Source organism: Zonotrichia albicollis, chromosome 20 (assembly GCF_047830755.1).
Source record: "Zonotrichia albicollis isolate bZonAlb1 chromosome 20, bZonAlb1.hap1, whole genome shotgun sequence".
In the NCBI taxonomy this organism is placed as follows: domain Eukaryota; kingdom Metazoa; phylum Chordata; class Aves; order Passeriformes; family Passerellidae; genus Zonotrichia; species Zonotrichia albicollis.
The window spans coordinates 12388378-12416376 of NC_133838.1; the positions used below are offsets into that span (position 1 = coordinate 12388378).

At 53.1% G+C, this 27999-nt stretch overlaps 1 protein-coding gene across 1 annotated transcript; it reads left to right on the forward strand.

Annotated features, from left to right (window-relative positions):
- The first annotated feature begins 4336 nt into the window (after nt 1-4336).
- WDTC1 (WD and tetratricopeptide repeats 1) lies at nt 4337-27713 on the forward strand. Its single transcript, XM_074555469.1, has 16 exons — nt 4337-4543; nt 9180-9318; nt 11617-11700; nt 12687-12733; nt 13863-13974; nt 14386-14573; nt 14963-15145; nt 15428-15522; nt 16599-16714; nt 17762-17837; nt 18431-18527; nt 19824-19997; nt 23252-23487; nt 23859-24027; nt 24390-24582; nt 24691-27713. The coding sequence occupies exons 2-16, from the start codon at nt 9211-9213 to the stop codon at nt 24886-24888; spliced, it is 2076 nt and encodes a 691-aa protein (XP_074411570.1). The 5' UTR covers nt 4337-4543; nt 9180-9210; the 3' UTR covers nt 24889-27713.
- The last annotated feature ends 286 nt before the right edge of the window (nt 27714-27999 follow it).

The following is a 27999-nucleotide window of genomic DNA, read 5'->3' on the forward strand; positions in this document are numbered from 1 at the left end:
AGGGCGCTCTGCAAGGCTGGCTCGGGGGGCGCAGCAGGAGCCGCGCAGGGAGCGGAGCTGTGCGGGAATCCAAGCCCCAAAGCACGGTCCGGGTGCCGGAGCACAGCAGGACAGCGGGACGGGCGAGCAGGCGGCTGCTGCTGTCGGGGAGCACGGGGGGCTCTGCACCGTGCACCGGGGCTGGTGCGGGCCCGGCCACGGGGCACAGGGCACGGGCACAGCTCCCTGGCACAGCCGTGCCCGTGCCCTTCTCCCCGGTGACCGCTCGCTCGCTCGCTCTCTCTGAGTCACCAGGAAATCTGATAAGGCTCCACTGAAACCTCTGGAGCAGCCTGGGGGGGCCGCTGGCACCGCGGCCGGCTCAGCTTCCCTGATTTCTTGGCTCTCCTCCACCATCCTGGCTGTCACATGTGTGTGACCAGAGCGACCCAAACCTGCTTTGCTGCCCAAACTTTAGGAGCTGAGGGCCTTTTGGTAAAGCTGCAGCCCCTAATTCTTGTGAGAAGTGCATGGGCCCTTGCCATGGCATGTGGCAGCCGAGCCTCGAGCTTTGAAGGTGACGTTTGCTGGTTTGCACCAGTTACACTCTTGATTTAAGCCTCCCAAAGCGCTAGTGGTCAGAGGCTGCAGGGAATAGGGAGGGCAGGAGGGGAGCGGCGTGGAAAATCATCCCCAAACGTGACCCATCAATTAAAGCACATCATCAGCCCCAGCAGGAACACGCTAGGTGTGTCAATTCCTCTTTTCCGTTTGGCCGTGTGCTGGGCAGCCAGATTAATCTGTTTTAGCAATCAGGCAAGAAACCCTGAGCGTTTCTCGTTCTGAAGGGCTTAGTCATATCTGGGTGAGAAGCCTGAGCTGGTGATGTGGGCAAAGCCCCGGGGGCTGCTTGGCCTCCAGAGGCAGTTCCTGGAAGCAGAGCAGGTACAGAACAGCTGGAAATGCTCCTGTGCAATCCCTGGGTCGGGTTTTGCTCCCTCCTGGCACCAGGATCAGCAGAGCTGCGGTGGGGTGGGGATGCTGGGGGTTTGCAGGGGATGGAGCACCCAGGGAAGGGCTCTGGCAGCAGTTCCTGCTGGTTGGACAAGGGCCTGTCAGCCTGTCAGCCCTGCAAAGGGCTTGGGTTGGTGCAGGTTCTTGGCCAAGAGGAAATTTCCTTGCTCTGGCCTGAGGGTTTTAACCTGCAGACAAATCCCTGTCCAGCTCCAGGTGTCTGCAGGACAAAGCTGGGTAAGATCTGTGTCTATGAAACTGCATTTGCACCCTGGGACGTCCTAACTGTGGCACAGGGTGTGAAATTGAACTTTGTGTGTGTGTTGTGGGGGTTTTACACTGAATTTCCTTTTTTCTTCTGTGTAGGTTGAGGATAGAAAAGGAGACAGGAAAGTCACCAGGAAACTGGTGACTTTTAAAGTTATTATTAAAATAATTTAAAATAATTTTAATTTATTATTAATTTTAAATACATTATTTTAAATTATAATTAATTTTAAAATACATTATTGAAATGCCTTTTAAAATTAATAATAATTAAAAATACCTTTTGTATTACTTAAATTTCAACACAGTGAAAAGAGCAAGCTCTCAGGCAGGTTTATTCCTTGCTCCCTGCACCTTTCCTTGGGACAGCCGCAGCCCTGTTCCACGAGGATCCTGTCCAGGCGTGGCTCTCCTGCAGGAGCTGCACTGCTGGGAGAACACCTTGTTTGCATTCCCCAGCTTTCACACTGCCCCAGCAAACTCCGGGTCTGACAGACAGGACCAGCAAGTCCTGCTTGGCCCCAGCCTGGCACTCCTGGCACCAGCCTGAGAGAAAATCCAGCTCCCCTGGCCCAGTTTCCTCTGCACCAGCAAGGAAAACTTCCATGTCAAGGGCATCTGAATTTTCTGCGTGGAGCTTTGGGTCCCCATGGAGATGGCATCTGAGAAAAGAAGATAAAACCCTTTTGTGAGGATGGATCCCGGTTATTATTTGTTTAATTAGAATCTGGACTGATGCAGAGGCAACAATTAACAATTACCTTCTGTAGAGGACTTTGACAGCAGCTGAATAGGTTAATGACTTGCAGGATGGAGACAAATCATTGCAGCTGTCATTTATGAGGCTGGAGGTGCGAGGAGGAGTCCCTGGGCCTGATGTCTCTGATTTAAGGGGCTTTTCCTCCTTCTTTTGGAATAACCAAGCAGGAATTTTCCTCTGTCGTGCAGCTGGGAATATCTGGAAGCCAGGGAATTCAGTTCCAAATGAAAACTTAAACTGTTCATCGCACTTTATTAGCAGGCTTCAGGAATGCTGAATTGTGGAAATAAACTATAGGGAGGTGAGTGGGTAAGTTTTGCTTTCTTTCACACACCTCCCCTTTTTGGGAGGGTTCATTAGGAGGATTGGGACTGGGCTTGCTTGTCCTCGGTGTCCTCAGGGCGGGCGGGAAGGATTTTGCAAACACTGCCACCCCCTGGCTCTTTGCGCTTTGTTTGATACAGAGTTTTATTTTCCGAGCAGAGCCGGGCTCGGTGCTGCCGCAGGGAGGGGAGATCCCGAAGGGTCAGGGGGTCTCAGCCAGCCCAGCACGGACGGTGCTGGGGTGTCCCTGCAGAACCAGGGGGTTCAGCTCCTGTGCCCGTGTGGGGGTCTGAATATATGTTGTATTGTAAGACCTGTGTGGGTCCGAGTTGCTCCAAACGAGCTGCAGCTGTGGGGTCCTTAGCTGGGCAGCAGCTGTAGCTCGTGAAGGTAACTGAGATAAATAGGGGTGGGTCAAGAGCCCAGGAGAAGCCCCTGAGAAGAGAGAAAGGACCGTGCTGCAGAGAATGGAGAAGAGCCCCAGCAGAGAGGCAAGAACAACACTGCAGTGAAGATTACAACAACTGGTGACCCCGACGTGATGAAGAACACACAACCAAACATTGAAAGAAGGTATGGAATCCCCCGGACAGCCAAGAGCTGTGGCAGCCTGGGAGCTGGGACTTTGGAATATCAGCCAGAGAGCTGGGACTATAGAAGATAGGACAGCTGAGAGCTGTGGCAGCCTGAGAGCTGGGACTGTAGAATATAATATGGCCTTTGAATTAAGGAGCTGTAGCAGCAGAAAGCTGGAAGAATATGGCCTTTAAAGAAAAGAGCCTTGGAACATTGAAAGACAGCCAGAGAGCTGGGACTGTATAGGGATATGTATATATTCTATGGTTGTATCTAAAGAGAGCCGAGAGCTGTGGCAGCCTGAGAGCTGGAACTGTATGCATATTATAATTGTATAATTGTTAAAAGAAAAGGGGGGAAATGTGGGGGTCTGAATATATGTTGTATTGTAAGATCTGTGTGGGTCCGAGTTGCTCCAAACGAGCTGCAGCTGCAGGGTCCTTAGTTGGGCAGCAGCTGTAGCTCGTGAAGGTAACTGAAATAAATAGGGGGTGGGTCGAGAGCCCAAGAGGAGCCCCTGAGAAGACAGGAAGGACTGTGCTGCAGAGAATGGAGAAGAGCCCAGGAGGAGCCCCTGAGAAGAAAGGCAGGAGTGTGCTGCAGAGAATGGAGAAGAGCCCCAGCAGAGAGGCAAGAACAACACTGCAGCAAAGATTACAACATGCCCGGAGCGAAGGCTGCAGGACCGGGTGGGGACAAGAGGAGCCTCAGGGTGACCCAACTGCAGCTTCCCAGCACCTGAAGCAGCCAACGAGGGCTGGCTCAAGGAAAAGAGATTATTTAAAAGGGTCTGGAGAGATAGGACAAGGAGGAAAAGCCTTTAGCTGGTGGAGTGTAAGTTTAGATGGGATTTGGGGAAGGAAATGAGGGTGGGCAGGCACAGGGTGCCCAGAGCAGCTGTGGCTGCCCCTGGGTCCCTGGCAGTGCCCAAGGCCAGGCTGTACAGGGCTGGGATCAGCCTGCAACAGTGGAAAGTGTCTCTACCATGGCAGGTGTGGGACAGGGACATTTCCAGGGACAGGAAGGGGACCCTGAGCCCCCTCTTCTGCAGGCTGGACAAACTGAGTGACCTCAGCTCATGCCTTCCTGGCTTCCCCTGCAGGCCCTTCACCGTTCTGGCCGCTGTGGAGCAGTCCGAGCTCAGGTTTGGGGCTCTAATCCCCAGGTTTGGGACAGGGGAGCGGGCGGCCATCATTTCCCTTTAACTACATCTCCCAGCAGCCCCTTCGCGCCGCCACGCTCCCGCCCCCTCGGCGCCGATTGGCGGATCTCTCCTGGTCAGTTTCCTCCCTTTCCATTGGCTGCTTGATCTGTCAGTCCCGGCGTGGCGGCGGGCAGGAAGGGGTGGCATTCACGAACGGGATTTACGCCATTTGCGCGGGGCGGGGCGCGGCGGCGCGCGGGGGGGGCGGTTGCGCAGTTGGCGTGGCGCATGCGCAGCGCGCGGCGGCGGCGGGGGGCGCAGCGCAGCCCCGGACAGCTGGCGGGGGTACCGAGGGCCGGGGGCGGCGGGCACGGCCGGGGCCCCGCCGCGGCCCCTGCGCTGCGTCCCGCTCTGCCCCGCATGGATGGAGCCTCGCAGCCTCCGGTGCCCGCTGCGCTCGCGCCCGGCAGGCCTGACAGGTAACGGGCCCCCGCGGGCCGGACGGGCCCCGCCGCCCTGACAGAGCCCCCCATCCCCGAGCCCTTCCGTGCCCACCGTCCCCCGGTGTACCCCCTTCCCTTCCCTGGCAACTGCGCCCCGTACCCGCTTCGCTCGCAGCTACATCTGCCGGGCCCCTTGTCGGTCCGCCGGCCCCGGTGCCCGCTCCCTGGCAGCTCTGCCCCCGGTGCCCCCGTTCCTTGGCAGCTCTGCCCCCGGTGCCCTCCGTTCCTCCCCAGTCAAGCACACCTCTTGCCCCTTCCCTGTCAGCCGTGCCCCCGTACCCCCTTCCCTGTCAGCTGCCTGCCCTGCAGGCCCCAACCCCTTCCCTGACAGCTGCATCCCCACGAGCCCCCTTCCCTCTCCGCTGTCCCCCTTGCCTCCCTTTCCTGACATTTCCCCCACCCCTGTCTTTCCCATCAGTTCCCCCCACCCCAGGCTCTGTCTGCTGTCCCCTTATTCCCCCGAGGTGTCACCCCCTTCTCCCCCAGGAGTCTGACTGCCTTTAGGGATCTCTCCCTTATCCATCCTCCCACCCCAGGCCCTGTTCCTGCTGGTGCCACCCCTGCCAGGTACAGCTCCTGCTTTCTGCCTCCTTTCCCCTTCCCACCCTGGCGCTGCCCTGTCCTCTCATTCCTCCCCCTTTCCTGGGTGTGACCCTGCCCTGCTCCCTCCTCTGCTCTCTGTCCCCTGTCCGGAGCTGTTCCCTGCCCTGCTGGGTGTGCTGCAGCCGCTTTCCTTGGACAGGGGGTCAGCCTCTCCTCCTGGAGCTGCTGGCCCGTGTGGATCTTGGTGCTGGGGTTCTCTGTTCTGTTCCCTTTTCCCGTGGGTGTGTCAGCGTGGGGTCAGGATTGCAGTGGGAGGGCTGAGCTGTGAGCACTGAGTGCCCCGAGTGTGCCAGAGTTCCCCTGTGCTGCCCCTGCCAGGGCTCCCCTCTCACCCCTTCTCCTGCTCCCTGCTCCAGCCATCTGTCCTGGGGAGCTCCTTCAGCTGAGAAAAACCTTCTTTTAACCAGGTGTTTGCTGCTAGCCAGGCATTCCCTCTTGGTTTTAAAGGTTTCCTTAAAAAATAATGCTATCTACACTTATGAGGGACAGTATTTTAATTCGATCTGTGACCTCTCGGAAAGTCAAGGTAAAGAGGGCAGGGAAATAAGTTGTGAGGATAAAGAAGCCTCTCAGAGTGGGCTCTGGGTGGTGTTTGCAGGGGTGAAATAATTTACAGGTGCTGAAGGGAAGGGTCTATGGGATCCTCCCTTGGGATGAGCTGTGTACCCAGAGGCTTGTGGTGTGCAGAGTGCTGCTTTTTTCCAGTGACCTTGAGTGTGGAGCCTGAGACACTTGGGCACATGCAGGCAGTCAGGAATGGAGTTGCTTGTTGGAAAGTGCTGGTTTTGGGAGCCCTGCTGCTCTGGGAGCTCCTTGGGGCGGATGGAGCTTTCCCAAAGGGTGCTGGTGCCAAGGCTGGGGCTCTGCCCCCCTGTGTTGCTGTGGGTGGGAGGCGCTCAGGTGGTTCTGTGAGAGGGAAATACAATCCAGCCAAGGAGCAATCCCCCAAATCCAGGCTGCGTTGGGAGCGTTTGATGTTAAATTGATGGAATTATTTGTGTTATCAGTGTGGAGGTTTTGTTTGCAGGCTCGGCGTGAGTGTTCCTCTCCATGCCCTGGAGTACCCTTTGGAAGTGTACTTTCCCAGGAGCTTAAGGGGCTTTTCAGTGGCTGTCAGTGTCAACAGAGCCTGCCCAGTTTGGAGCCCATGGCAATGTGTGCCTTGTTAATTTTTGACTGTGGGTTTAGCCTTGCGAAAGCCCCGTTTGTGCCCTGCAGTGCTGTGGCCGCAGAGGGCAGGGGAAAGTGCAGAGCTGCAGGTGGGAGTCACTCTCTGTGTGTGCAGTGGGAGCAGAGGCTGGCGCTGCACCCCAGGCTTTCGGGCCTGTCTGGGCTGTTCCAGGCTGGAGCAGTGAGGGATGAGGGAAGGCTGTCCCTGAAGGGTGGCAGAGAAACCTTGGTGCCCTGGTGCCATGCAGGGGATAGCCCCAGAGAGGCCACGGCCATGGCATGGGGTGGTTTTGGTGCAGGGCAGCAGCTCCTCCACAGCCCAGGCTGTCCCTGGGCCGGCCTGGAGCACAGAGCCAGGGCTGGGGCTGTCTCTGCCTGGTGGCAGCAGTGCAGATCTGTCCTGGAGTGTCCCTCACTCTGGGACTCCATCCCTCATTCCACCAGGGGCTGCTTGTGCCGGGTTAGTTAAAAGCTGCAAGAATGGGTTAGAGCAGAATTTGCACGGTGGTTTTGCCTAAAGAGGAACATTCTTTACCAATTTCCATGGTGGAAGTTTCCAAGGAGTTTCCAATTCCTTTAGTGGTGACAAAGACAGACTCTTTGGAGGGACTTTGTGTTTGGAGGCCTTTGTGTCTAAGAAATTGGGAGGCAGAGTTGATTTTTGTCTGATTTTTATTACGTGTATTTTGCATGAGATCTAAAAATCTTGGGAGATTTTGTTTTATTGCAGGGTCAGTTTGAAGCTGGAGGCTGGATCTGCCTGTACAGTGGTGGGGTCAATAGTCTTTAGTGTTAAGAACACTTAATATTTGTTTTATTTGTTTATTATTTATTTATTTAATTTTTGAAGGAGGTCACTGTCATATCCATGGGGACTGGGAGTCGGGGGCTGTGATCAATTGTGGCTAATGCTCAGAATGTGATCTGGAATGAGAATTTGGGCTTCTTACTCCTTTGTCTGTGATTCCATGGCAATTTAAAGGTTGCCAGAGCCTTTGTAGTTGGGAATACCTGTTGAGCAACAAAAAATAGCACAGGGAAAGGAGGAAAGGCTCTTGGAGCCTTTGTGGCCAAGCAAAGGCACAGAATCTGGGAGACCTTTGAGCCTTTTGCAGCATCCAGTTGCCAAATGAAGCACTTTGCTGGAAAGAGAGACACCTTGGGCTCCTGCATTCCTGTTGGACTGGGTTTATCCAAGCCTGTTACCCAAGGTCTGATTTCTTGGGTGATTTTCCTTGCCTCTATTTTTCAAGCAGTAAAGTTAGGATGTCCCACAAGGTAGGAAATGCTGCACAGAGGAGGCTCTGTTGAAAAGCAGAGTTTGTAACAGTCTGTTAAGGAGTGGTGGCTTTGGGGGGCTCGGCTGTGCCTTCTCTCTGTGTATACAGAGGGGTTATGGGGTATTAATGGTTTTGCAGTGACTTATTTAGCTCCAGATTGGCCTCCTGGTGTGGGTTATTTATGGCTGTGTATGGGAGATGTGGATCTTTCCATGCTCGTGCATTTTCCCACGTGTGTCCTTGAGGTTGTTTGGTGCTGTTGGGAGAGAAAGGAGCTGATTAGAAATTAGCCATAACTAGAGGTGGGAGATGTGACAAAAATACTCCCAAAAGAGCACTGGGGTGTTTGTCAGTGGGGAGGTGACAGCCTGCCTGGCACTGGCATGGTGGGGTCCCAAGAGCCAAATCCCCTCTCAAAGAGGGGCACAAGAAATCCCACGGGGTGGGACAGGAGGGCCACTGGGAGCCCTCCTGTGGCAGCAGAGAACCAGATGAGGGTTGCCAGGACTCCTGTTTGTTGCAGTGTTTCTGTGAAATGCTCTGGTTTCAATGAATCAGCATTTCCTCATTTAGAAGAGGAAAATTTTTGGCTTGTTCTGCTTGGAAATGTTTTAAAACTAGAAGGTTACATAGGACAAAATGGGTGTTTGAAATTTCATTTTTATTCTTTTTGTTGTTTTAAAGAGAACTGTAGAAATGTCTGAATGGGCCAGGCTGTGGGGTGGAAACTGGGGGAATTGCAGCATTTCTCAGGGACTGACTGATCCTTTTCTAGGCAGCCTGTCCAGCTCAGGGTTGGGACAATCACTCTGCAATTTGAATATTTTTTTAGCAGAAGTAGCTAATTCCATGGGGTTTCAGCTATTTAGGTTAGTACATTAAACTCCATTAAGAGTGTGCAAAACTCTTAATTTCTCCTGGAAGTTCAGTTTTAACTGGTCACCTCTTTTCTCTTGCTGAGGTAATTAGGTGTTCAGTTGTGACCTCATGTTGTGATTTCCAAGGAATGTTTATGCCCTTTTGGATATTTTGGGGGTGTTCTGCTGATAATCCAGTGTAGTAAATGGGAGAGAAGATGTGGCCAAAAGCATCGGTGCTGTGTTTATTCACTTTGTTGGTTGTAGAGTTTGGGAAACATGGCATTGGCCATGAGTGGTCATGGAATGGTGGGAGGGAAGCCTGGACAGGAGACTGCTCTGCTGGGACAGAAACATGGATTTTCCAGGCTGATACAGGCCTGGAATTCCGCTCATCCTGAATTTCTCCACAAACTGGGAACGGCCTTGAGTCAGACGTTTATTCTTCCTGTGTTCCTTTCCTGAGTTTCTTCGGGAGCCTTTATTCCCGGTGTCCCGGCCCCGTTCCCGGTGTCCCGGCCCCGTTCCCGGTGTCCCGGCCCCGTTCCCGGTGTCCCGGCCCCGTTCCCGGTGTCCCGGCCCCGTTCCCCGTTTCCCAGCCCCGTTCCCCGTTTCCCAGCCGTCAGCCCCCCGTGTTTCTGGAGCTGGACCATGGTGAGTGCCTAACGCGCGGTGTCCCTGCCGTGTCCCCGTGTCCTGCAGGTAACTGAGCACCCTCAGCGTGGATCCTGGCATGCTTGGATGCACTGCAGCTCTTGCCACTGCTTCTCTTGGTCTGCCCCACTGCAAGAAGATGGCAAAGGCCAACATCACCAGAGACATCATCCACAGGCAGATCAAGGTAGGTGTGAGCCTTGGAGGAAGCTCCTGGTGCTGCCTCTGCTTGGGCGCCAGATCTCTGTTACTTACATATTGATAAGCCCTGTAAGGAGCTTAGGAGAACAAACACACAGGAGCTGTCGCTGTCCTTAATGGAGAGCTGGGATGAAGTCTGGCATGGCAGGAGCACAGTTCCTCTCCCTGGGCTGGTTTGCCATCAGCAGCTCTGTTCCTTCTGAGTTGAAGAGAGAAATGGAGCTGCTTGTGTTTGGGTGCCACAAAGGCCCTTAGCCAGCTTCCCTCTCTGCTTTCTGTGTTCTCCCCGTGTGATCTTGCCATCAGAGGTATTTCTGACTGTAGTAAAGCTAATGATCTCTGTCACAGCCTCTCTGTCTCCTTTTCTTTAGAGAGTGCTGTGTTGCTTCCTTTGTGTAGGGAAAAAAAAACTTGTGCAGTGGTGGGATCAGTCATCTGATGGCTGCTTTGGTGGAATATCAACGTGAAAGGACTGGCTGCAGCAGACACAATAGGCAATTATTGCTGGGACTCGGAGGCCTGAAATCATTTGCAGCTTTGCTGATAATCAGCATTCAGGAAAGGGATCTGTGAGTGGCCAGAATAAGGAACTGGGAGCTCAAGTGCTCACTTTGCAGTTTGGTACCAAACTCGGTTATAAGCTTGTAATTCAATCCATGTGCAGAGATTTGTTTTGCTGCCCTAACAAGGAAGGGCTGGTTCTGTGGTTTGAGCCCTAGCCTGGGACTGTCTCAGTCTGTCTGCTCTGTCAGACTGTGACTGTGACCTTGGGAGGATTGCTAAGTCAGGCAGTTCCTTGTAGGAAAAGCGGTATCCTACCCCAGAGCCCTCACAAAGCCACTGGGGCTGCAGCAGCACAGAATTACACCTGCAGCACCTTGCATGGGCCTTGCAGTGCTGCAGGAATGCTCTCCACAAAAGTACATCAAGGGCTTTGATGTCTGTCATGGAAGCTCCTACAAAAAGCCTGGTTTGTTTTGCCTCCAATCCTTTTATGTCTGTCTCCATTCTGTCTTCAAATAGCTTTTGGTGTGTGGAGTTCATTACTGAGCATTGGGCTGGGATGGGAATTCAGCACTTCTGTGTGTGCTCTGGGACTGCTGATGGGCTCTGAGCACCACCAGGATGGTGTTTTGGGCACCACCAGGTGATTTTGACATTGGGCTTCCCATCTCTAAATGCTGGTGACAAAGGATTAAGTTGACAAGTGTAGCATGGAGTGAGACCACACTGAGTCAAGTCCTAGGGAAGAATCGCCATTTAGATGCTCCATCCAAAATCTGACTGGCATTCTCTCTCCTTCATTGCTGCCTCTGCAGTTGGCCTTCTTTCATCAGAGCCATCTGCTGATGCATCTGTGAGCCCTGTGAGATCACAGGGGAAACAACTGTCCTGCTTTCCTTCACCTTCATTTGTACTGACGCAGTTCTGTGGCAGCTGTTGCCATCCCTCTGGAACAGGCTGTGCGCTGCAGCTCTGCTCCTGCCTGAGGAGCAGCCCATCCCTGAGGGCAGCTGGCCAGTTCCACTGCAGCTCCTCACCCCGTGCTGCTGCTGCTGCTGCTGCTGCCTCGGGACAGGCTCTGCAGTGGCACAGCTCTCCTGGGCAGCTCAGCACGGAGGTCCTGCTGAAATCCTTGCCAAGGGATAGTAGCAGCCATTCCCAAGTTCTTCTCTGTCTTCTGCTTCAGGCCCCAGGTAGGGTCAGCTCACTCTGCCTTGGTGTGGGCCTCCCAGAGCTGGTTCTGGCTCCTCAGCTGGAGCCTTGCACCACCTTACACAGCATTTTACATCAGTTCAGGGGCAAGGATTAAGATTTGCCCACCTGGAGATGTTCAGAGGAGTGGAAGGCTGGAGAGGGACTTGTCACACGGATGTGTAGTGATGGGACGGGGGGAATGGCCTTGAGCTGAAGGAGAACAGTGGGATATTGGGAATGAATTCTTTCCTGTGAGGGTGGTCAGGCCCTGGCAAAGGTGCCCAGAGCAGCTGTGGCTGCCCCTGGATCCCTGGCAGTGCCCAGGCCAGGCTGGACATTGGGGCTGGGAGCAGCCTGGGACAGTGGGAGGTGTCCCTGCCACGGCAGGGGTGGCACTGGAGGGGCTTTGAGCTCCCTTCCCACCCAAACCATTCTGGGATTCTGTGACTCCCTACTACAGCCCAGGACCTGTGGACCCCCCAATACCTGGTGTGGTTTTTAAAGGTGATGAATGCTCTTTGAAGGGGCAGGAGGAGTGTTTGTGTGCCGTGCTCAGTGTGCTCATGCTCCCTTTGTGCCCCTGCAGGAGAGGGGAGCGCTGGGCTTCGAGCGCCACTACCACGTCACCGACCCCTTCATCCGCCGCCTGGGGCTGGAGGCTGAGCTGCAGGTGGGTGTACAGGGGGGAACCAGCTCCTGGGGGGCTCCTTGCTGCAGGAGGGCATGAGCTGCTCTGGTTTATCAGGTCCTCCAAACTGCATCAGAGCCAGGAGCTCAGTGAGAGCTTGCGTGAGCTTTCTGCGCTGCCTGGTGCACCTGGAGGAGAACCTTTAACAGGGTGGGCACCACCTCATCTCAGCACTGATGCCTGAAGAAAATTGTCAGCTGTTCAATGTGCTCAGCTCTAATGGGATCCCTAAGGAGCAGATTGTAGTGCACTCTGACATACCTTAGCAAAGATTAAGATTATACAGAATATTCTGAGTTGGAAGGGACCCACAGGGATCATTGAAATTTTAAGTGAACAGCCCCATCTGGGGGTCAGACCCTCAACACCCTGCTCCACCCAACTGAGGCAACCTCTGACACATCAATTATCTTGGTTTGGGGGAGAAAAGGGTTATTTTGTCCCCCTTTTGAGTCACATCTCCCACATCAAATGGTGCTCAACACTCCCCCACTTCCTGGTGCAGTCGTTGGTTAATGTGGATGAAGATGGATGATGTAGTCACCCAGCAGCAAGGTGCTTCTAACGGAGCTATCAAAAGTGCATTTTCCCTGTGTTCCCAGAGTGCCTGTACATGTAATTTGTCAGCCTAGCCAAGGGCTTTGGAAGCAAAGTCACCTTTCCGTGTGTGCAGCCTGATTTCGGCTGTAGCCTCTGAGACTAAACTGCCATTTTATTCAACACTACCTTTTTCCATTTGTTTCATTTTGCCTCTTCTACCCCAGCTGCTCTAGCATGTCTGTCTTTTCTGGAGGTGCTTATCTACCAAGTGTGTGGAGCTCTTTTCAGGGCTGGAATAAAAAAAAAAGCCCTGCTTTTATTGGAAGAAGTTATTTGTGAGGAGCTCAGTGTGTCCTTGTCTCAGGACAGCTCTGTTTGATACATCTGAAGTTTGACTAATGCCATCTTCCCTTGCCTCCTTCCCTCAGGGTCACTCTGGGTGTGTCAACTGTCTGGAATGGAATGAAAAAGGAGAGTAAGTATGTGCCTTCATTTGGGGAATCAGCAAAGCCACAACCCCAGGTTTTCCCAAGAGGAGGATGTAGGTCATGTTATCATAAGCAGCTGCTTCCCATTTCTAGTAAAGTGGAGCTCAAGCTCAGATTCTGAGCTGTAGTAGAGCTCACGCTTCAAAAGAAGCTTTATTTTGTTAAATATATCTGGATATTATTAGAAATGCCCCTTTAGTGGGTTCAGAAGGGAAATGGTCAGACTAAGAAGTGGCGATTGAAGGCTGCTTCTCTTCTCTTAAGTGGTATTATGGATTATAATGGATCTTTAGGATTTGCCCAGCTGGTGGTGACATTTCCCCACCCCCTTCACCACGCTGTTCAAAGCTGCTGCTGGGGGACAGATAGCCAGGGGAAGGAGGTGGAGAATCCACCCCTCTGCAATTTTAGAGGGGCACTAAAGAGCAGCTTCCAGTGACCAAGTGGAATGAAGAGTTTCTGTGTGAGAAATGAGTGGATTGGAGGAAGAGTGGGTATTTCTGCACATGCCTCTTACAATGTCCAAGGTCTGCCCTCTGATACTCTTCAGAATTATTTACCAGTGAAAATTTCATGTGCTTGAAAGAGAATGGCTGAGTTTAAAAGAGCTGAGAGTTGCAGATGTCAGATTCCTTTGGTCCAGATGCAGATGGATGGACAAGCCCAAGAGCACCTTGCAATGCCTTTAAAAGCAGTTTGTGGTTCACCCCACGAGCCCTGGGGCTGCCTGGGCACCCCTGGAGCCTGGGAGTGGATGCCTTGGCTGGGCTTCAGAGCTGGTGTGGAGCAGTTAACGCAGCCAGGTAGTGGGGAGGTGGAGGCCCTGCATTCTGCTGTTGACCAAACACTCCTGTTTTCCCATCTCAGTGTGGGTGAGAGCTTTCAGTCAGCTGTGCTTTCTGTGGAATTGCTTTTTGTCTGCTTTAGCTCCTAGACCTGGCTGGAGGGATGGATGCACGGTGAGCAGCAAGAACAGAGAGCTGGGGGAAGAGAGGAAATGGGCTGGTTAGGACTGAATTACCTTAATGGATGTCTGTGGTCAAACAGCTCCACAGATCCGGGCACGGTGTGGAGCAGAACAATTCATGGTGCATATTTGTCTCCTGTTCCCTTCAGCTTGTTGGCCTCTGGCTCTGATGACCAGCATACCATTGTGTGGGATCCTCTTCACCACAAGAAACTCCTTTCTATGCACACAGGACACACTGCAAACATCTTTTCTGTCAAGGTATGTGCTCAGAAGGAATGAGCAGCTAACAGAAACAGCAACCTGAGCAGTAAAAGGATAAATCCTTGCTAGGAAACATTTTCCTGCCAACAGTTTCCCCCTAAAAAGTTAAATATTTCTAATTATGGGGAAAAGGATTAAATCTAATGTTGAAGTTAGTTTATGGAGATCCCAGGCTTATTCTCTCAGTGAATTGGAAGGAAATGGCTGTAGCAGACTGGGATGTGTGATGAAGCCACTCAGTCCTGCTGTAGCTGGTGACTCTTGAGTGTGCATGCTGACCTGTGTAATAGGGAATCCCATGGGTTAGCCCAGGTTCCTGGAGCAGAGTTCCTGCTCTGTGAGTGCCAGGGTGTCCCTGTGAGCAGCCCCAGTGCTGTGCAGGCTCAGTGTCCCTTCCCTCTGCCGCAGTTCCTGCCGCACTCGGGGGATCGGATCCTCATCACGGGAGCTGCAGACTCCAAGGTGCACGTCCATGACCTGACTGTCAAGGAGACCGTGCACATGTTTGGAGATCACACCAACAGAGTGAAGCGCATTGCCACGGCGCCCATGTGGCCAAACACCTTCTGGAGTGCAGCAGAAGATGGCTTAATCAGGTACAGAATTCCTGTTGGTTTGGTGTTGGGAACCATCACAATGTGTGCTGGGCACAGACCTGAAGAGAGGCTGTCTCTGTACTGAACAGCTTCAGCTCATCTCTCCCTTTCCTAAAACTGGAAAGGTTTGTCTTGTAGAATCATAAATACTCTCCTCAGCTCCTCCATTTTCCTCACTGCTGGAAAGGGAGGCCAGGAAAGGAACAGGTCATGGCTTGGGAGTTTGATTTGGAGCTTGAATAAATCTGTGCACATTGTAGATCTGCTTTTAATGATTATCCTGGTACCAAGGCCTAGTGAGTGCTGTCCCAGCTCAGGGCATTGCACGAGTCTCTGCTGCTGCTTCTGTTAGCCCGTGGTGTGTGTGCCTCACTGCCACCCCTTTGCAGGCAGTACGACCTGCGGGAGAACAGCAAACGCTCCGAGGTGCTGATAGACCTGACTGAGTACTGTGGGCAGCTGGTGGAGGCCAAGTGCCTGACGGTGAACCCCCAGGACAACAATTACCTGGCCGTGGGGGCCAGCGGGCCCTTTGTGCGGCTCTACGACATCCGCATGATCCACAACCACAGGTAACAGCACCTGGCCCTGGGGCAGCCTCCTGGGGCTGGCATCTGGCGGGAGGAGGGACCTGCAGGGACCCAGCACTCTCTCTCCTCTTTCTGGGAAGTTTCACTCAGCTTTTTCTGTCGCCCAAAGTCTTTTGGCTGAGTGCACCAGGGACGTGTGAGGCTGGTGACCCCATGGCTGTGTGGGCAGCTGTGTCCTCGTGGGTGGGCAAGAAAAGCCAGCGCAGACGGGGCTTGCAGCAGCGGAGTGCTGTGGTTCCCATGAGGCTGTTGCTCTGTCTGCAGGAAAAGCATGAAGCAGAGCCCCTCAGCTGGCGTGCACACGTTCTGTGACCGGCAGAAGCCCCTCCCGGACGGGGCAGCTCAGTACTACGTGGCAGGTACGGGCCCTGCTCCAGGGGTCACCGGGGGGCTTCACTGTGCAGACACAGAGTCACCCATCACACACAAACCCCTGCCCAGGGCACCCCTTCCGTGGGATGTCCCGTGGAATTGCAGGTTATTCCACTGGGGAGGTGAGCCAGCCTTGCTGCTGTTTGTCCAGCATAAATGTGTTCTTGTCACTCCTGCTGGAAAGTGAAGGATTGCGTATAACCTGGGCTCTATAGGCTTTCCTGGAACTGGTCCCACTTCAAAATTTTTTTGGCACAGAAGTGACTTGTCCTCATCCTGCAGATAAAGAATCAGTGATGCAGTATATAAGCAATCTAGATGACATTTTTCTCCAGTGCTCATAATTTACTATGTTTTACCCCAAAATATTTGGGTTGGTTTTTTTGTTTTACAATATCTCAGACCAGCATGTTCAGCAGACCAGTTCTGACAGTCCTGCTCCTGATGGTTCCCACTAGAGGATTCCTCAGGTCCCCTGAATTGGTCATGCAACACATCTGCTGTCTGAAGAACAGAACCTGTGTGTGAGCTGAATATTTAGGAGCTTTGGTTTCCTTGTGCTGAGGGCTTTATTAAGGAAACCTAATTAGGAGGTTGAGGATGGAGGCATTTGCAGATGGCCACAAATCACAAAAGCCAAATCCTAGAGAATCCCCAAAACTGAGATTTGCTGGGTTCTGGAGGCTCATTATTAGCAAGGCAGTTATGTGGGGTGGCTGTGCAAAATTGGAATGATGGAATCACAGAATGGTTTGGGTTGGAAGGGACCTTAAAACACACCTTGCTCCATGGGCAGGGACACCTTCCACTAGAGCAGGTTGCTCCAAGCCCCATCCAGCCAGGCCCTGGACACTTGCAGAGATGGGGCATCAATACCCAGGTGAAAAGGCACCTGTGCATGTTCTGGTTCCTTGTGGAAGGATCCCGTAAACAGCGGGAAATGGAAGATCCTGTCGGTGCTTGTGCTCCATGGCTTTGCCCTTTGGAAGGGAGCAGCTGGGCTAGGACAGAGACAACAACATTGAGAGTTAAGCCAATAATTGTGAACTTGTCCTCTCCCCAGGGCACCTCCCAGTGAAGCTCCCAGACTACAACAACAGGCTGAGGGTCCTGGTGGCCACGTATGTCACCTTCAGCCCCGATGGCACCGAGCTCCTGGTCAACATGGGCGGGGAGCAGGTAAGGGGGTCACCGGACATTGCTGTGTGCTGTTGGAAACAGGTACAGCAGCTTCTCTGTGGGTGATGTGATGGGTTTCAAACTGTACTCTGATTAATTCAGACTAAATGCTTGGGATTAGGGATATATTTGTTACGCTGTCACTGATCAAAGGTAAACCACGTTCTGTTGTGGTTTTCCAATTCACATTTCACTCTCCGGAAGAGGGGAAAGAAAATAAACAAAACCAGTTCTGAAACTGACCTTTGTTGACCTAGAAAGAATTTCATAACTCATTCTTGAAACATCAAACTGCTTCTGTAATAGAATGTAGTGAATAAGAACCTGGAGAAGCAAAGGCCTTCACCTGGAATATTGATTGCTTTAATTTTAAGCTCTGGGTGTTATTCATGGATCTTTTGTAAAGCCTATCAATGGAATGAGAAAATCCTCCTGACAGCATTAATCAGCGTGGATTAAACAGGACCTTTGCTTGTGGGCAGGTTGCACTGTGCTTGTCCTCTCCAGCTCTTTCTCACACTCGCTCCCTTTAGGAGAGGGTGAGCTGTGGGTCTGGCCTGGGCTGTCCATTCCTGTCCCAGTACAGCTGTAAATTAGGATTTCACAGAGCTGCCCTGGCAGTTTCTTGGGAAATACTGGTTTCATCTTAGAAAGACTTTTCCTCAGTGCCTCACCTCTTTTCTGTCAATAGGTGTCTGGTTTCTTCATTATCATGGTGTTAATTGAAATACCTTAGTTGTTTAATTGAAATATGAAGCTTTCTGAGCAGGTTGGTCAGTGGTCAGGTCATCTTTTAAACTCTGCAGGTGTGGAGTAAGATCAGGTTCCTGTTTCTCAGTGTTGTTCTCTGGACTGGGCTGGACTGGGACACACCCCAGTTACTGCTGCCATCCCTTGTGTGTCCCTCTATAAAAACGATTCCCAGTGAGAAAATTGGAAATAGCTAACACAAACACGGAACTGTGTACCTACTGAGACCTCTTTTATTTCTGACTTGAGCATCTCTGTTTTGCAGACTTGTCTCATGCTCTTTTTTCCTTTCCTCAGGTCTATTTGTTTGATCTGACATACAAACAGCGACCATACACTTTTCTCCTCCCAAAGAAGTGCCACACTTCAGGGGGTAAGTGTGATGCTGTCACAAAGGGAGCGAGCAGCACAGGGGAGTTCTGTAGTGCACAAATTCATTTTCAGGGTGCAGGAGGAGAACGAAGCAGGGTGTGGGTGCTGCTGGGCTGCTTCTGCAGTGCAGTGCATACCCTGGTGGCAAAGTCCTTCTGCAGTGGGACAAAACACGAGGGCAGAAGTGACCTGTGGAGAGGGGATGTGTGAATTGGGAGTGCCTAAGGCTGTGCTCAGGGATTAAGCAGACTGTTGAGTGGTTGAGGTCCTGGTTTCCTCCCAGACCATTCCAGGATTCCATGATACTCTAACCATGGCCTGAAATCAGTCTAAGGTATTTCCCTTAGCAGTTAGTTCTCTGTGTGTGTCTGGTTTTCTGATCTAGAATCATATTGCAAAGGACACTGCAGAGATTTGTCAATAAAGAGGACAAATCTAATCCAGGTGGCTGGAGCAGGTGGAATCATGGAAGTTTTGTTTCTGCTCTGAATGGGGCTGTCATGCTGGGTTGGTCCTGCTGTAAAATAAACCCTGAGTTTGTGTAATCTCCGCTGATACTTAGCATGGTTGTATATGTCTTTTTCTAACCCTCAGAAGTGCAGAATGGCAAAACCTCAACCAATGGAGTGTCCAATGGGATCCATCTCCACAGCAACGGCTTCCGCCTGGCCGAGGGCAGGGCACACGTCAGGTGAGGGCACAGCTGCCCCTCCTGGGGGGTTCCATGGCCTTGTCCTGTGCCTCCCACAGGGCGAGGGGCTGCCAGAGCTGTGAACTGCACGCCTGTTCCTGGATTGCCCGGTGGCCTCTGTCCTTGGGGCTGTGTTGGCCGCTCGTGCCTGGGCTGTGAACAGGAGTCAGACCAGGCAAGAGCATCCTGGGAGGATTTTTCCTCTTATGATGAATTAAGGTGGGCAAAACTAAGAAATTATTTTTCAGGCCTGGAATCAAAGTGTCCTGAGTGGTGTTGCTTCCTGGCCTGCAGGATCTGTGTGTTGATAGTGACAGAGGCTGGCAGGTGAAGGAACCCTGCTTCTTCCTTCTGCCGTTTTTTGGGCACTTGCCTGCTGCAAACTGAACTGAGGCAGCCAGAATTGTTCTGTGGCAACACTGGAACACTGCTGCCATTCCTAGCATGGGAGCCAGGACTGGATGGAGCCTCTTCTATTGCTCCTGCTGATTTCTTTCCTTAAAACAAAATGCATTTGGGGTGAAGGAGCAGCAGCACATCTTGGTGGCTGTTTTTCTTCCAGCTGATGAGACTTGGTTCAAAGTCAAGACACTTATTTAATACCATATATGGGTAGTCTGGGTTCCTCCAGAGTCACTTTGGGGACTGTTTCAGCTCCTCTCCTCTAGATGGCCCCTCCACCGCGGCAGCAGGAACAGGGCTGGAATTTTGGGTGGTGGAGCATGGGCCTGGTGAGCTCAGATGCTTCTGCATGTGCATTGTTGTGCATTGCTAAAAGAGCTCTGGGAACGTTGTTTATGCAGTCGAAACAAAGACCCATTGGTGAAGTCTGATGCTTAAAATATCCAGTGCTCGATTTGGAGTGTGTCTCTGTAGATGAAGAAAAATGGGAAACGGTCAAATGATGGTCACAGTGATGTAGTGAGACTGCCAGAGGGTGGGAGGGCTGGCACAGAGTGCCCAGAGAAGCTCTGGATGCCCTGGCAGTGCCCAAGGCCAGGTTGGACAGGGCTTGGAGCACCCTGGGGTAGTGGAAGGTGTCCCTGCCCATGACAGGGGGTGGAACTGGATGGGCTTTAAATTCTCTTGCAACCAGATTATTCTGGGATTCTGTGGTCAACGCCAAACTTTCCTCTTAAACTCCAGTTCTTCAGGTCCAGAATCCCTTCTGCCTTTTCCTGAACCTTTTGTTAGGAAGTTTAACAAACATTGGCTAAGCTGGAGCTAAGCTCTGCAGACTGTGACCTGGAGTGAAGGATGTACAGCTCACCTGTGCCACTCCCTTGTTCCCTGCAGCCCCCAGGTGGAGTTGCCCCCGTACCTGGAGAGGATCAAGCAGCAAGCCAACGAGGCCTTTGCGTGCCAGCTGTGGACACAGGCCATCCAGCTGTACAGCAAGGCTGTGCAGAAGGCCCCCAACAATGCCATGCTCTATGGGAACAGAGCTGCTGCCTACATGAAGCGCAAGTGGTAAGGGGCAGTGCCACTGCAGGGGACTGCAGGGACACCTGGTCAGGGCCCTGCTGTCCCTCTGGGGGTTGGGGGTATCAGGCTGAAACACAGCTGGGCACCCCTGGCACCAAGGGGTGGCAAATCAGTCTGTGCTGGACAAGTTCTGGGGAGGCACAGCTGGGAAGCAGCCCAGTGTGTCACCTACCGATGTGCTGGGTGAAACCCTGCTCCTTTCCTGTTGAAAAAGAGACCCAAAATCCACATCTGATTCACAGCACTCTGGATGTCTCCGAGGGTGTCTGTGTTTCTTTGGGTGGTTCTGATTTGCATTAAAGAAGGGCTCTTAAATCTGCTGTCAACACATGACGTAATGGTGACTGTGCTTTGTAACATCCCATGACAGGAGGTTGTTTTAGAGCTGCTGGGGTGGCTTTGCTGCTGCTTTATCCAAGTGCCTCCCACTGCAGACACCCAGACCTGATGGTTCCTGTGTTACCCCAGTTAACCCACACTCCCTGGACTGGAAACAAACCTCTGGGAGGGCTCTGGGGAGGTGGCAGATCCTTGCAGTCTGCAGAGGATTCTGCCCTGCTGGTTGCAAAACACCCTGTCAGCCTCTGCAGTAGGTAATGTCTGCTCTGACCAGTGGCCAGGGCTGCATCTGCAAGATACAGCTGAGTTATTTTAGTGCCTGTCCCCTTGAGCAGAGTAAGACTGAGTACCATGACTTGCCATTAACATATTTAAAATAGCTGTGGTCCTTCATCTCCATTTGCTTTGTGAGGATATCCTTCTCCTCTCCTATTGGAATATGTATCCACTCTCCCTGCTGAAATCCCCAGTATGAATTCTCCTCTCTTCTTGCCAAGATAAAGAGCAGCCAGCAGTTGTTGTGACTGTTGGTAACTGGCCTACTGGCTGTTTTGCAATAGCAGAGATTTGGGAGCTGCCTCAAAAAGACCTCAGTGTTCAGAAGGAGAAGAACAATAGGTTGGGATTAAGGGATGGAACACAGAAGCTGAGTGCTGATCTCATGAATGACATTTTTCTTATAGGAATTGTTTTTCCCGAAGGGTGTTGGCACATCTGAACCTTTCAGTGTGTCAGCTACTGCTCTGCCACAGTTTTGGGTAGCAGGAGGATGTGGAAAACACACACAGTGGGTTTCTGTGGCATGCAGGGGGTAGGATTTAAATAGCAGTGAGGTGATACCTTCCAGGTGCAGGAAAGGGGCACTTTCCTGCTAGGAACAGTTTGTGGAGTGTGGGGAAGGTGGCTGGGATGGCACTGAGCTGGGGCAGAGGCAGACAGTGACCCAGGCTGAACCACCATGTGTCTCTGGGGTGTTCTTGATGTCTGGAGCAGGTACAGGCCACCCTCAGAACCCTGCAGGTTCTGCTTTGGCCTCATTCTCTGAATAAGAGAGCAAGAGAAAAGGAAGGTCTGTAATTTCCTAACCTCTCCTTGTTCATCTCCCTTAAGATGCTGCTCATATTTTCCAGCACTTCTAAGGCTGTCCTTTGAAATTTTGCTCCTAAAAGCCAACTGCATCCCCCTCTGGATTGCTTTCAGCAGTCCACGTTGGCAGCTCTGAGCTGATTTCTGGTTTTGCACAAGCTGAGTCAATCCTGTAACAAAGGGAGAAGGCAGAGCCTGCTTTACATCCCACCAGGTCCATTCTCACTCCAGTCTGTTGGGCTGCCAGCACTGGTAGTTGAGCTTGAAGAATGTTTGAGGGTGGCAAAGCAGCTGAAAAGCCCAGTCAGGTGTACAAGTGTGTGACACCTGTCATCATAACAGGTAGCTCGCATTCCCTTTTTCTCTGAGTGAAAACGGCCCATTGCTGCATGTCCTGAATTAACCCTGGCAGCCCTGCAGAGCCATGTGCCTGCTGCACATGTCATGGGCAGGGCTGGGCAGGAGGGAGTGCAGAGTGCCTGGTTTGCAGAACATTCTCCTGCAGGATTTGGAGCTCCCCTTAATAAGGCCACACACTGGGACACCTCTTCCCTGTTCACCTGTGCATGAGGAGGAGATGCTTTCTGTGAGGGTCACAGAGCACTGGGACAGGCTGCCCACAGAGGGTTTGGAGTCTCCTTTACTGGAGATACTCAAAAACTGTCCACCTGAGGACATGTGCTGTAGGGAGCCCTGATTGTGCAGGGAAGGTTCCTGCATGACCTCCAGTGGTCCCTTCCAGCCTGAGCCTTCCTGTGCTTCCCTGACAGAGCTTTCCTATTATCTCAGATTGTTGCTCTGTGAATTATCCTCTCCTTGGCAGTGTTTTAGACCTTGGTAGGTGCAGTGCACAGAACCCTGGAATGGTTTGGGTTGGAAGGGCCCTTAAAGCCCATCTCATTCCATTCCCTGTCATGGGCAGGGGCACCTTCCACTATCCCAGGCTGCTCCAAGCACTGTCCAGCCAGCCTTGGACACTGCCAGTCACAGTGGGGCACGTAGGTTACTATGAAACATTATCATTATTATTGCTGTTATTAGCCATCAAATGGAGCCGTGGCGCTCTGTTCAGGCAGCTTTGGGCAGGTGTCAGAGCAGTTGAGGTCAGTGCTGGCACCCCAGGTGTGTCTGCCCTGCCAGGCTGAGCTGGGCACCACACAGCGCCCAACCAGTCCCTGCTGCTGCAGAGCACAGGCAGACAGCCTCATTGCCAGCCCCACTGCCCCAGCCTGAGCTCAGGCTGTGAACAGGACACAAAACCCACAACAGTCCATCTGCTCTAACTATCACTTCTAAAACACCATCGGTTTTTCCTGTGAAGGTAGAAAAGGCTCCTGCTTGAGACGTTTGTCCCTTTGTGTGTGAGGTCCTGCCGGGGCTGGGCCGAGCTGTGCCGTGTGTCCACACAGGGGCACGATTGAGCTGTGACAGGGAGCCCGCCTGGCACGGGAGGGCTCTGCTGCCTGGCCAGAGGGCTGCTGCATCCTCCATCTTCAAAGGACTTCCCGAAATGTGCTGCAGCAGGGAGCTCTGCTCTCGCATTTAAAATGGCAGGTCAGGGCTGGCGGGGCAGCCTGGTGTGGTCACATCCCAGAGCTGCCTGTGGGCGTCTGCCGAGCCCTTGGGGAGGCTGGGCTGGGTCAGGTGGTGCCCCCGAGTCACAGCAAATGCTGTTAGCGGGCTCCTGGGGTGTGGGGTTGTGTGCAGAGCTGGAAACAACAAGCTGTGGAGGGAAATGAGGGCTGGGAAACAGCAGTGGAAAATGTTTGCTGTTGCTGCCTGGGCTGGCTAATGCAGCGCTCTGCTTTCCTCAGGGATGGGGACCATTACGATGCTCTGAGGGACTGCTTGAAGGCCATATCCCTAAATCCTTGCCACCTGAAGGCCCATTTCCGCCTGGCCCGCTGCCTCTTTGAGCTCAAGTACGTGGCAGAAGCACTGGAGTGTCTGGATGACTTTAAAGGGAAGTTTCCAGAACAAGCACACAGCAGTGCCTGCGATGCACTAGACAGGGACATCAATGCTGCCCTCTTCTCCAAGAGTGATAACGGTGAGTGCTGCTGCTCCTGGGCTTCTCCAAGGTTACACTGCAATCTAATGAGCACACAAGGACCTTCCTCCTTAAACTGCCCCTCTGAAGTAAAGTTCCGACTTCTGAGAGAGATTGATTGTTGCTGTGCACAAAAACTGGCCTGAGCCTGTTCTTTCCTTGTGCCTGGTCCTGGCTTGCTCTTGAGTGAGAGTGTGATAAAAGGAGTCTGATGTAGCCAGGAGATAATCTGGAAGGAAGGAAGCTCATGCTCTGAGCCCTGCTTCCTGCTGGAATCGTCCTTAACCCTTCTCTGGGGCTGCTGGGCTCTCCTGGGCTGTTTTGCTCAGAAGTCCCGCAGTGGTGCTGAGGGAAATGTGTTGTCCTTGCAGCTGAGGACAAGAAGGGGGGAGGCCCCATCCGGCTGCGCGCCACGGGCCGCAAGGACTCCATCTCTGAGGACGAGATGGTGCTGAGGGAGCGCAGCTACGACTACAAATTCCGGTACTGCGGCCACTGCAACACCACCACGGACATCAAGGAGGCCAATTTCTTTGGCAGGTATGCTGGGGTGCAGGACAGGAGAGAGCAGCAGCAGGGTGATCTGTTCCGTGGAAGTAGCCCCATGTTACTGTTGATAAAATGACGTGGACACAGGGTTGGGATGAACTGACAGGAGCCCTCCTCCCACGCTGCTGCATGAGGAGCAGATCCACAGAGGGCCTAGTTGGGCTAGCAATTCAGAAATCCATTTGGGATTGAAAACAGGGCTCCTGGGGGTGCAGGGCGCCAGCATGGGGAGCTGTATCTGGATGTGCAGCTGTGAGGGGTGTCAGCCTGCTGATGATGGAAGCTGTGTGGAATTGTCAGCCTGCTGGAGCCTGGCTCTGCAGGGTGACCCAGGCTCTGCTCCTCTGCCCTAGCAACGCCCAGTACATCGTCAGCGGCTCTGACGACGGCTCCTTCTTCATCTGGGAGAAGGAAACCACCAACCTGGTGCGTGTGCTGCAGGGGGACGAGTCCATTGTGAACTGTCTCCAGCCTCATCCCAGCTACTGCTTCCTGGCCACCAGCGGCATCGACCCGGTCGTGCGGCTCTGGAACCCCAGGCCGGAGGTAAGAGCTGCCCTCGTTGTTGGATGCTCTTTCCTGCTGTGCTCCCACTGGGATCGCCCTTGCAGCAGCCCCTCCGTGGTGCTGAGTGCTGTCCCCTGTGTCCTGCAGAGCGAGACCCTCAATGGCCGCGTGGTGGTGGACATGGAAGGTGCTTCCCAGGCCAACCAGCGGCGCATGAACGCGGACCCGCTGGAGGTGATGCTGCTCAACATGGGCTACAGGATCACGGGACTGACCAGCGCTGGGGCTGCAGGCTCAGACGACGAAGACAGCTCAGAGGGGCAGGTCCAGTGCCGGCCCAGCTAAAACAGAACTGCCTCTCCTTCCTCTAAATGTTTGGCTGAAAGGGAACCGAGTTTCCTTGGTCCTGAACTTTCTCTGGTGAATGACTGCACTGTTTCGCACTATGCACAGGGTAGGACAAGCTGGCAGGGGCAGGAGCGGCCGTCTCTAAACCATCACCTCCTCCTCCTCCTCCTCTTCCATGGCAGTGCAGTCCAGGGTTTGCCTTTAGTGGAATTTAGTCCCAACAGGGGTCTTTGAGTTGTCTGTGAGCAGTGTAACTGGTGATTATTTTTCCAGAGCTGCTGTATGATCTGGTACAGGGGCTGTTGCCTGCATTGCAGGGGGGATGTTAAATTCCTGAATAAAATACAAACCTAGGGCAGGGGTTATGGAATGAATTTACTGCAGTGATTTTGAAGGCTTGACTGTGCTACCAGCCTGTCTAGAGGCCCCTGGTTTATGGCTGTTGGCCATGAAACACCTGTTTTGTCCCATAACATCTTTCTTCTGGCTTCCATCTCAGACACGTCAGCAGATGTAGCTGTGCTGTATTGAGGGCTGGAGGTTGCCTGGTTTGTGCCCCTGTCGTAGCTGAGGGATCAGTGAAGGCACTGGGTGTGTGCAGCTCCACGGGGCAGAATGAGCTTGCCCAGTTCTGATAATCCCTCCTGTGGTCCCTGGGCCCATGCAGGGAGGTGACAGCAATGGGCACAGGCTGCATCAGAGGCCCAGGACTTGTGTAGCTAAAGCTGCTGAGGAGAAGGGCAGGTGACAGCACCTCTCTATTGCCCAAGGTGTGTAGCTGTGTTCACTTTCTCCTCTCCATGCCACCTGTGCAGGAGCTGAGGCTGTTGTCACCGTGTGAATGATACAGCTGCAGTCTGGAGTTGTCAGAAGCAGCGTTTTTGTGCAGCCAGCTGCTCTGTCTTGGCCAAGGTGGGCCTTCCTGCCTCTTTGTGGTGTAACATCAGATGGATTCGTGGTCCTCTCAGGAACCCTCCTTCCTGTCCCCACTCCCCAGGCCCTGGCTGGCTGCACAGCCAGGAGCACACCTGGAAACACAGCACTGTACTTCCATTCCTCCCCCTCCTGTGACACACAGCCCTGATTTCCCCCCTTGCAGTTGCCAAACACTAAATACCCCACAGATCTTACACAGCTGTGCTACAACCACCTCTGGAGGTTGTTTTTTCTAGGACTATCAACTGAGACCAAAGAGCCCCTGGAGATCTGAACCGCTCTGCGCTGTCTCGCGTCTCTTCCTGCCGAAGGTCTGAACATGTTAGCCTGGGTCCCAGGGGTGTGAGGTGTGTGTCTGGGAGCGTGTGCGCATGTGTGTGTGCTGTTCTTCCATGTGCTGCAATCCCTGGTCTTCCTGTTGCTGCCGTGGAACGATGAGAGGCCTCCCCTTCCTGCCCTGCTGCCTCTGGCTGCCAGGCACCGCTGAGCGCAGCTGCGCGGGGCTGCTGGGGCCAGGCTCTGCCTTCCAGAACAGTCCTGGAGCTGAGGAGCCACGGAGGGAGCTGGCAGCACCTCTGAGGACGCTGCTCCTGCACAGACAGGGCTGGGGAGCCCTGGGCACTGCTGTGCTCTGGCCCGGGCTGGGGAGCCCCTCAGGGGAGCAGCGCCCTGCTCTGCCCGGCCCGGGGGCAGGATGAGCTCAGCTCACCTGGCCAGGTGTCCCTCGGCCCCTGGGGCGGGATGAGCTCAGCTCACCTGGCCAGGTGTCCCTCAGCCCTGGGGCGGGATGAGCTCAGCTCACCTGGCCAGGTGTCCCTCAGCCCCTGGGGCGGATGGCGTCCCCCGGCCTTGGGGTAGATGTTGTCCCTCGGCGCAGGGCAGGTTTGTTGGTTGGTTTTCACGCAGTACCTGTGACTGTTGAGTTCACCTGGCTGGGGGCGTGGCCAGGTGCACCCCCGGCATTTGCTGCTCTTCCAAACCCAGAGGCAGTAGAAGATTCTCCTCACTTGGGTGGCTTTCTGACATGGTCTGCCCTTTCCTTTTTTTGCTTAAGGCTTCCTACTAGACGTATCCTCTTCTTTTTTTTTTTTTTTTCCTTTCCCTCTTCTCCTCCCACTCAAACTTTTTTTCAGCTTTCAGTAGACAACGTCTGTAGGCTTTGATTTTTAAACTGAGAGACTGAGATGGAAAGCTCTGAAGAGAACAGACCTCTCCCTCCCCATTCACCTTTTGCTGTGGCAGCTATTTTTTGGTTTTTTTTACCCTTGTGAGACAGTGCAGCTCTTTTACCTGCCAGTTGCAGTGTGAGAGCAACCAGATTCCCTGCCTCTGCAGTGGGTTGCTGTTTTTAATGGCTGCTTTGGTTAAAAAAAAAAGATTAATAATAATAGGAGAGAAGGGGAGAGAAAAATCTCTCTGCCTCTAGCCCCTTTTCCCCTTGCTGTGGGCAGATTACCTGCTTGTCGCTTGTTAACAAGGAATTTGTATTTATTGGTGAAGGAAAAAAAAAAACAACATGCTGGGGAAGTCAGGAGAAGATGTTGCTTTATTGACCTCTGCTGTTTACTTCAACCCCCTCTTTGGGAAAGCTTCTTCCTGCTCTTTCTGGTTAACTCTTTCTAGCCTGGGATATGCAGGGATGCCTCCTTTATTTTTGTATTCTAGCAATGGGCTCTCCGTTAGGAGACTCTAGGATTCTCTTAGTGTTGCAGTGACCATTGCTTCTCGCTTTTTTGAGTACTAAAGACGATCATCTCGTAAACTTTGCCCCTGCAGTTGTAGAGGTAACACACGAGCCTTACTGCCCTCGTTAGAAGGAGCAGAAAACTTGTTTCTCTGGTCCCTGGAAGAGAAAGGGTTAAGCGATTAAACAATTCTTTGTTCTAGTTCTTTCTCGGTGTGGTTTTGTTCGGGGGCTCCTTGTGGTTTTGCTGTACCTCTCTGCTCGGTGAGGGTGGCTGGAGGGTGGCCTGGGCGGGCCAGGTGCCGTCAGTTCCTCAGAGAACAGAGGCTCCAAAACGCGGCCCATGGTCTGTGCTGAGTTAACTCGGCCAGGTTTGGGAGCTCAGGGCTGTCAGAGCAGCGAGGGTTTGGGGCTGCCAGCGCTGGGGTGGGGACGGGAGGGAGGGAGGGAGCTCATCCTGCAGAGCCGCTGCAGCAATCCCTGCTCTG